Source organism: Stigmatopora nigra, chromosome 13, assembly GCF_051989575.1.
Source record: "Stigmatopora nigra isolate UIUO_SnigA chromosome 13, RoL_Snig_1.1, whole genome shotgun sequence".
In the NCBI taxonomy this organism is placed as follows: domain Eukaryota; kingdom Metazoa; phylum Chordata; class Actinopteri; order Syngnathiformes; family Syngnathidae; genus Stigmatopora; species Stigmatopora nigra.
Window position 1 is genome coordinate 9851242 of NC_135520.1, and position 10328 is coordinate 9861569.

General features: G+C 37.2%; 1 protein-coding gene across 1 annotated transcript; it reads left to right on the forward strand.

Moving 5' to 3' along the window:
• Positions 1–3569: 3569 nt before the first annotated feature.
• LOC144206699 (alcohol dehydrogenase 1-like) lies at positions 3570–9612 on the forward strand. The gene is made up of 9 exons (XM_077731804.1): positions 3570–3667; positions 5063–5164; positions 5560–5701; positions 5784–5871; positions 6530–6749; positions 7668–7928; positions 8012–8144; positions 8788–8926; positions 9013–9612. Exons 1-9 carry the CDS (start codon positions 3650–3652, stop codon positions 9044–9046), a joined length of 1137 nt encoding a protein of 378 aa, XP_077587930.1. The 5' UTR covers positions 3570–3649; the 3' UTR covers positions 9047–9612.
• Positions 9613–10328: the final 716 nt, after the last annotated feature.

Below are 10328 nucleotides of genomic sequence, written 5' to 3' on the forward strand. Positions count from 1 at the left end.
GGTACTCTCGTTTGCTCCCACATTCCAAAAACATGAATGGTAGGCTGGTTGGACACTCTAAACTTCTCCTAGGTAAACATCTGGTCACCGATTGAGGGTGTCCGCCACCTCTGGCCCAAAGTCAGCTGGGATAAGCTCCAGCACCCTCCACGACCCTTGTAAGGATAACCGGATCAGAAAAATAATGAATGAATGATCTTATCTTATGTTATGTTAGAAAATGTAAGGTATTCGTAACTCATAAACCACAATCATCTGAACTACAAGGAATATATTTTTTTCATGTTTTTTTTCCATCTGAAAGTTACTTTTTTGGGAGCAAAACAATCAAAACAGTCATCAGTGCAAAGCCTGGGTGTGGGCCCTCTTCAACAGCAGCACCATGTTGTCAATGTGCAGTGTTGGGGTGAGTGTGTTCCTACTTTCAATCAGACCTCTTAAAAAAACCCTCTTATTATCCTCCCAGTCAGTGCCCCTTACATTCACTGCAGCAATGTCCTCCTCCCGATTGCTGCATTTTCTTTTGTTTGTTGGGCTATTGCCCAGGCCACCAAACAATATGGGCTTCCATACCTCCATCTTGCTAATAAACACCTCAATTTAGGCTCTGAGAAATTGCACCCCCCCCCCCCCCCCCCCTTTTAATTTCACCTATCGCTATGACTCATCCTCCACATAGCATTGAAGGCTTGGCTCATCTATATGATTCTGGTGGTTTGCATTATCCTGACATGGACTTTGGGTGTGTAGAAGGATGCCACTTTTTTTTAAGTGAACTAATCAAATAAAAACATAGATGACTTGCTGAAACATTAGACATAAGCAATACTTAATAAAGACCCTGCAGAAATATTAAAAATAATGTAAAAACATTTTGACATTTTGGGAAAAATCTACTAAATGGGTGTGGATGTGTGTTATGTGCTATACTTAAAAGAGAAGCTCACTCTACATAGTATAGCGATGCAATAAAATATGAATATTTAATAATAATGATAATAATTAATAATAATTGCAATAATGATTAATGCTAATAATAATTAAAATAACAATAATAATCATGATACTACTAATAATAATGATAATAATAATAGTAATTATAATAATAATGATAATAATTAATAATGATAATAATAATATATAATAAAATAATGATAATAATTAATAATGATAATAATAATATATAATAAAATAATGATAATAATTAATAATGATAATAATGATAATAATATATAATAAAATAATGATAATAATAATAGTAATGATAATAATAATGATAATAATAAAGATTATATTTAATAATTATAATAATAATGAAAATAATAATGATGAAAATAATTAATAATAATAATAATGAAAATAATTAAAAATAATAATGAAAATAATAAATAATAATAATGAAAATAATTAATAATAATAATAATTGCAGCCACTCACATGAGTGGTTAGCGTGTTGGCCTCACAACTCTGGGATCCTAGGTTTAAATCCAGGTCACGTCCACCTGAGTAGGTTTCCTCCGGGTACTCAGGTTTCCTCTCAAATTCCAAAGACATGTATGGTAGGCTGATTGGACACTAACTTGCCCCTAGGTATGGGTGTGAGAATGCATGGTTGTCTGTCTCCTTGTGCCCTGCGATCGTCTGGCCACCGATTCAGGGTGTCCCCTGCCTCTGGCCTGGTGTCAGTTGGGATAGGCTGCAGCACGCCCCGTGACCCTAATGAAGATGAAGCGGTTCATAAAATGAGATGAGACAGCCACCCGATGGTGCCGTGGTTCTTCCGCCTAACTTTAGTGCGGGCAATGTGAGTCTCAGTGTGGTTGTTAGCGTGAGTGGCTGTCTTCGTACCCTACTGCCTTACTCACCTGTGACAGGCTCCAGCAACCTTTGTAACCCTTGCAAGGATAGTAGGATACATAATAAAAACAATAAACAGATGTAGAAGTTTGGTACAATAAATAATGATTCAGTGGGAACATTGTGGAAAGAGTAATCCTTACCGTTATGAGATCCCTTTAACCATATTCAATGTTTAACATCTTTAACTACAGTCATTGACTTAGATGACCATTTTGCTTCGTACTTGATGACTTTTCCAAATCAAATTTGGGACAATTTCGTGAACATTAAAAAGAAAAGGATGACTTATTTTCACTGTCCTGGACATGCTGTTTTTTTGGGCATCAACTTGACACCAGGCTGGGTCAACCTTATCAAACACAGAAATAAACATTTATAAGATAAAAAAAAGGGGTAAACACTTTAATTTCAGCATAAATTTATCATGAATTACAATGACCTTTTACTGACATTTCCGAGAATAGAAGTCCAGATAAATCTATTCCAGAGAATAGATGTCTTTTCATCCTTCTGCTTTTCATTTAAAAGGGTTAATCACTAGTAGACAAGGAATCCATTTGAAAGGAGAGGGTGGCAACGAATAATTGACAGCCATACAAAAGATTCATTTTTCCATTTGAATGTAAGGGCAGCTATAAGGCATGATTACTGAAAAAGTGCGCCCAAATGAAGGTTTTCGACATCCTAGAGAAACCTTAACAGCAGCTATGAAGCATGTTGTAAATAAAAGCCAAAGCGTTCGAGATCCTGATGAGGTTGTAACGATTGTTAATTGAGTCAGATATGCATGTTTAAACAAAGTGTGAGTACTAAGGTGGGATCATGGTGATGTCACTGTCCAAATGAGACATTATTTAGGCCCAAAGGAAACTAACAGACTGGATGATATCTTAACTCTTGGGTGATCTACCAGTAGTAGCTTGTCAATTGACTGGTCACTCGCAATCGACGTAATGAACACTCATGATTTAGAGCAGGGGTCGGGAACCTTTTTGACGAAGAGAGCCATAAACAATTCCTTGCGAGCCATACTCAGAATTTAAAAGTGAAAATACATGAAAATCTGAGCATTTATTATTCATTTTACCACTTTGAAAGTAAAAAAAAAAGTCTGATTTCTCTTGAGAACATTATTTCACTGTTGCTAATCAATGAGTCTCAATGAGAGGATGCATGCAGAAGAGTCTAATGAAGAAAAAATATGATTTTAAAAGGCGCTAGAGATAGTTCCGGCGCCACAGTGCGTCCGGGACTTAGGTCTCAGACCAGCGGTTCACATATTTTACCACACAGGTTTGCGGAGAGCCATGTACACCCATCAAAAGAGCCACATATAGCTCCCGAGCCATAGGTTCCTTACCCCTGATTTAGAGTGTTCAAACAGACGACCAATTAGATTTTTTGGGTATGGGAGGAAACTAGACTACCCAGAGAAAACCCATGCAGACACGGAAATAACATCCAAACTCCATACAGGAAGGTCGCCATCCAGTTCAATCTAAGTATTTTAAAGTAAAATTGTAATAATAATAATAATAGTAATTGTAACATTTTCATAATTGCAATGATTAATAACAATAACTTCATCTAAAAAAATTAAGTTCATTCAGGCCATCTAGAAAGGTCAGAATCCCTACATGACCCAAACGACATGTCTTCAACTTTATGCCAGAGACTGAAGCTCCACCCCTTATTTCACGAAGAGATTATATAACTCCAAGATAGAGGCTCATGTTTATCCAGTACTTGCAACTTCCCCAATCCTTCGTAAATCAAATTGACTGGGAGAATGGCCACGGTTGGTAAGGTAAGTAAAATCAAATGTTTGTCAAAAATATCATGCAAAATGTGATCCCATTATGTCATTTGTAATTATTAGAACATTATACAGTACTTAGAACTTAATGCACAGTTCTATGGTGTATTTAAGGAAACAGTTACAATGCATTATTGTAGTATAATGAATGTATTGAAAAGACATTTTGATAAAGTCCATTTCATTTGGACGAATCATGTCTCTCTAAGTTGTCAGTCTACTTTCACCCTTTGCCTCATGCTCAATTTTGACCTTTGAAGCTATCATAAGAGACCATAAAAGGTGTATTTTTCCATTCTTCAACCTGTTCAAGGCTGGAAAAAACCCAGCAACTTTTATTACGTTATATTTAAGGGTTATCCCAGAATTGGAGGACTTTACGGCATCCGCATTATTGCAGATCTGACTATTTATTTTCAAATAGTTTATTATTTCAAGATTAAAAGGCAATTAAAATTTATATGATTTAATTTCATCACCCGATAGTGCAGTGGTTCTTCTGCCTGACATTGGTGCGGGTAGTCTGGGTTCGATTCCTACACAGGGGCAGTGTGAGTGTAAGTCTGTCTCTCTGTGTGCCAGTGACTGACTGGTGACAGTCTAGGACATCCTAGACTGGTCACCAGTCCGCCTTTTGCCTGAAGACAGTTGGGTTAGGCTCCAGTAACCTTTTTGAGGAGTGATGTGGAAGATGAATGAATGAATGATTTAATTCCCCCACCTTAATTATAAAAAGTACAATTTTATGATACCATTCCGCTTGTTTAGAATAGTGTGTTAAACATGTCTGCAAATGGTATTTACATGCCCCATAGCAAATGAGGCGAAAGGGAAAAGGGTTTTCCATTTCGCCTTATTGTTTACACGGCAAAGGTGTTTGGGGTGATGAAAACGCAAAAATTTGACTATCCCTTCCAGAGTGGAAATGATTCTTCAACTTGTCATTGACATCTAAACTGTTAACTGATATTGCAATAGTGATTTTTAGGAGACATCTGACTTTCATACTCTGGAAAAGTTGGCAGCGATAATGGTCTAATATATGTGGGCTGGGAAAATCAGATATCTTTGGTGGACCGAGTGGGTTCTGAGATCGAGGGTTCAATCTTGGTGGGTTGCGACCTACCTATGTGGGGTTTTTATGTTTGCCGATTCAGGGTGTCGCGCCCTACTCTCCATATTTGGCTGGGATAGGGTGAGTAACTATAAGAGAAACTGAATGAATGAATTGATGAACGAATCTGATATTTTGGACATTTGTGCCATACACAGGTCCGTAAGTAGTGTCTGTGCCATACAGGAACTTTTATGGTTGTATTTTTTAATCTTATAAGGGCTTTCATACAGTGTCCAAGATTATTGAGCTTTTTTTGTTTTGTTTTTAAGGTCATCAAGTGTAAAGCAGCAGTGGCCTGGGGAGCAAACAAGCCTTTAGTTATCGAGGACATTGAGGTTGAGCCGCCACAGGCCAACGAGGTCCGAGTCAATGTGAGTAAAAAAGCGGACTCCACCTTACTTTTGTTTGTTACAAATGTACCTATGACAGATGAAATTAACTTTTAATGCTTTTTGGACAACTAGAATACAATTGGAAAAACTGAAAACTTCTTAACACATATAAGTTATGAATCCACAGACAGCAGGACCATTTCTCAGTCCGGGCCTGAGTTTAAGATCACGGAAAATAAATTTGCTACGGAAGACCTAGGGTTTCTAATTTGTTCCTATTTAGGAAAATGCCATTTATTATAGGCACTAAATATTTGCTACTTTTTCTCTGTGATGTGCCTTTTAATAGGACTGCAAAAAATCAACCTACTACAACTACCACGACAAAGAATTCAATCATTTGATTTACTAAAAGTATATTCTGTTTGGAACAGATTGTGGCAACGGGCCTCTGCCGCACTGATCTCTTCTACCTTTATGAAACTGACAAAGACAATCTCTATCCAATGGTTCTTGGCCATGAGGGAGCAGGCATTGTGGAGAGTGTTGGCCCAGGAGTCACCGAATTTCAGCCAGGTTAGTTTGTACATAGTAGATGCCACAATTTAGTTTGTATATTATCTTTTACTTATAGCCTTCGTTTTGTTGTTCTTTTCAGGCGACAAGGTTGTCCCGCTAATTGTTTCCCAGTGTAGGGAGTGCCGCTTCTGTAAGAGTACCAAGACTAACCAGTGCGAAAAAGCATGGTGAGCTCCATTAGAATTGTTGAATGTTTAATTAATAATAAAATCTCTGAGCAATTCATTGAGGCAGCCATCAAGCCGAAAGAGCGGCAAACAAAAGATTGGCGACCAAAAGACCAGCGAACAAACGTCCGGACACGCTCAAAAGTAGTCTGGGAGCAAGTCTGGGAACTGACGTCTTTAAAATGATCTAGATTGCTCATGAATTGTGCTCTGAAGTACTACGGTAGTTTCGGAGAACTACGTAGCCTCCCACACGCGAGTCTAGCACTTCTGAGGATTATCCTCAGGCGCCTCGGGTGATTCAACAACAACAACAACAACAACAGCAGACCATCCACTGTCATTGACCGACTACCCAGGAAATAGAAAGGAAAAAAGAAAATATGTATATTTGCATGATAAACACCAGCAAGGTTCTGAAATAATACATACAAAAGGTATTGCATTCAAAAAAAAAACATTGAAACGAATAAGTTTTTTTTTTTTTAAATTGGAACCCTCCCTACTTTTGGGGCAGCCATTAGGCTAGATGATTTTTTTTTTAATTTTTATTTTTTTCCAAAAAAAATTGGCAACGTTGAACCTTAGATATTACTGTAAACAACAAGCCCTCTCTTGAGCAGATTTGTAATCCTGTTTTATATCTTGTCTTGTCTAGGGATGTTGTTCCTCACAATGTGAGCAGAGCACCTGCCTCCAAGTTAAGCTGCAAGGGAAATAAATTGCTCCAATTTATGGGAATCAGTACCTTCTCACAGTACAGTGTGATTAACCAGATTGCACTGGCCAAGATCGACCCAGCTGCTCCTTTGGACAAAGTCTGTCTCCTTGGCTGTGGAATCAGCACAGGATTTGGAGCAGCAGTCAATAATGCCCGGGTATGACATCAAAATCTCATCTATTGTTAAGCCAATATTTCCTGAATTTTCTTTACATTTATACTTCATAGGATTTTTTTTAAATTAAACAATTGATAAACCATACCACCTGTAAATCATCAAATGAATTGGTGGATTTTTTTGGCACTGTAGTAATATCTTCCAACTTGAATGGGGCTTAGACAGGTATTATGATTTCCTTAATGAATTATTGAGAATAATGAAGTTTAGGAATCAAATGGTTTTGAACATATGTTTGAGTGCAGTACTTGTTATGGATTTTATACTAATTTGTCAAGCAACATTATACTACTAAGTAAGATTTTGATACCCATGTTTGATATAGGCCAGGGGTGGGCAAACTATTCGACAAAGGGACGCAGTGGGTGCAGGTTTTCATTCCAACCTATAGAGAGGGCACCTTTTCACCAATCTGGTGTCCTACAAGTGCAATCGGTGATTCCAGTCAGGTGCTTCTTGTTTACTGCAGAACTCTCATTGGTTAAACTCTCTGTGCTGGATCAGTTGTCACAAAAACCTGCACCCACGGCGGCCCTCGAGGACAAGTTTGCCCACCCCTGGTATAGGCTGATACCTTACAGATACTACGTTTGTTTAAAATAAAATGACACGCTTGACTCCTTGCTTGCTATTGACGGTGCTTAATCTATTTGAAGTTTAAGGGTTGGTTGTGAATGAATAAAAAATCCTGGATTGGAGGTCTACTTGTGATCAAATCAATGAAATTCTCAGCAAAAGATGATTGGACTGAAGATTAGATTTCAGAAAGTTTAGGTTGCAGAACATCGTAACCATATCAATACGAGTATCAATGAAACATTATTTAGAATACATACTATTCTACATACATTTTGTCAATTAGCAATCGGTCGTGGCTTTTAATTTTCTTTATTTTAGGTGGAGCCAGATTCTACGTGTGCTGTGTTTGGCTTGGGAGCAGTGGGCATGGCTGCAATAATGGGCTGCAAATATGCTGGCGCCAAAAGAATCATCGCTGTGGATATCAACAAAGACAAGTTTGATAAAGCCAAAGAGTTTGGAGCCACTGATTTTGTAAATCCAAAGGATCACGACAAACCTATAAATCAAGTGATATCTGAGATGACTGGTGGTGGAGTTGACTACTCTTTGGAATGTGTTGGGAATGTAAAACTTATGGTGAGGAACACTTGTGCTAAGAATGAGATAAAACTATTTTTAATAGTCTTGTTGAATATTTAACAGAATGCCTATGTTCCTAGCGTGCAGCTTTAGAATCATGTGTACCAAGCTGGGGTGTGAGTGTGATCGTTGGCTGGACTGACAAAGAAGATTTTTCTGCACGTCCAAATGATCTCATTGGTGGACGCACGTGGAAGGGCTCCATGTTTGGAGGTAAAGGATTCTTCTATTTTTGCATTGGGATATGACGCTATATTTATTTCCAACATAATACATTTTTCTGTATATGATTTGAAAGAGATAATTTAATCAAGGCATTCTGAGTCACGTGTCTTAACTCGGTGGTTGTCATTAACAGCGCTAGATGTCCAATTCATTTGAATGAACATTAGGTGAATGTTGGGTTAACATTAGCTTCCAGTCCAAATGGAATGGACCTCAACCATGGCATTTAAAGATGAACATTCACAGCCAGCCCTGCTTGTTTGAATGAATTTGATGTCATTGACAATAACAGAAAATGAATAAATTGGAGGCCAGTTCCTTGTTATCTTTGAGGTACTCATGGCTAATTTCCAGTGAATTTTGGTCACTTCATGTTCCTTGGTGAATTGCCGTTAATTTTAATGGCACTTACAGGTCACTTTGTTGTTTTTGTCCCACTTTTATATGATATTGGGGCTTTCCCAGTTCGATTGTTTTGCCAATAATAGTGGTAAATCATTTTGAATAATCTTGTTTTTTTATAAGTGCTTGTTGAATTCAATAGCAGTGAATGGAAATGCTTTGTGGGAATTGATTACGCCATTGGAAATGAATGAGATTGTTGAAAATGTATGGCGAAATTTTTACTCAGGCTTTAAGGGTAAGGATGGCGTGGCACAAATGACTAAAGCCTACATGGACAAGAAAGTGAAGCTGGATGAATTCATTACTCACAAGATGCCTTTGGAGCACATCAATGAGGCCATTGAACTGTTGAAGCAGGGCAAAGGGTACAAAAAGAATCCAATCATTACATTAATATCATCATGCAGAAAAAGATAAAGATTGTGACTTTTGTATTTTTTTTTCTCCACAGCATCAGAACAATCCTGAGTGTCACTCCACAGTAAGCTTTGCATGATTCCAATGGTCTCAGTACTTTTAATCACACTATATATCAACACTCACTAAATTAAAAAAAATGCAGTAATGATTGCAAATATTTGTACTCCAAAGACTTTTTAGGGGAAAAAAAGAGATTGGTGAGGGCACTGATGCGGTCCGGTTGCAAGTTGTCTACCATTAAATAGGATTGTTTTAATAACATTGGACCAAAGTGAAGATTTGCCAATTATGCGTTTAATGAATCGGCATGTGTACAACTTTGTGTTTGGTTACATTACTGTCAGCAACAAAATATGATCTTGGGTTCCAAACACGACATGTTTACATTTGGATATTGTGCGAACAACGTGGCATCACAAGGTTTTAAGTGGTGCTTCTTCAGGTATTGCTCTACATATAAGAACTCAGGCTAAGGACAATGTAACAGCCATCTTTGCCTTCCATTTCCAAGTTGAAACAGGCTCTTTATCAAAGACAACTCAGGAAGAACTTTCTGTACAAGTCACTGTTTCAAAAAGCTCCACCGTTCTCATTTGTGTGTCCAAATTTTTAATAAAGATATGAAATGCAATGGCGTATTGCAATTAATTCAACAAACAATGGTTACCCTGTGACTTTTGGATTTGCTCAAGAAGGATAGACATGGTTTAAAATTAGAACAATATCCATGCTAACTCATTATATAATGACAAACATTCTTTATGGCAAAAAAACATATTTCAAAGAATTAGTAGTTATTTTCTAGGGGAAAAATGAGTAAGTTGACAAACAAGCTTGGTCCCGAAACGCATTAAGCTTGTATCTCAAGGTATTACTTTAGTACAAGTACAATCCATTTCAACTGAGGACACTCACAATTCAAATGGATTGGCATCTTTTACCTTTAGGATGGTCAGCATAGTCAGATCTTTGGATTTCACTGGGCACAAGCCGCAAAGGTGTCTAAAATGAAAAAGAAAACACGTTAGCTAAATGATTTGAATTATAGTACATTTCATTTTATTTAAAAAAAAATCTTTCAGTCTTTATTGTTTATTTTTTACTAAAAAAACTCAGTATGTACTTTATTATTGAATAAATACCAGTCCATGAGACATCAACTTTTCATTCAAATCAACACACTAGTCTTAGTTCAGTAGTTTTCCAACAGCTAAGAAAATAAAAATGTTTAAATGTTTTGAATTGTTACTTAAAATGTTAGAAGATGTATAGATGTACTTACCAAGGGTGGTTTCCCTGTGTACCGGTAGCCAGGCCATGGGTCTGTGTTGATGTCTTTCTCTACAC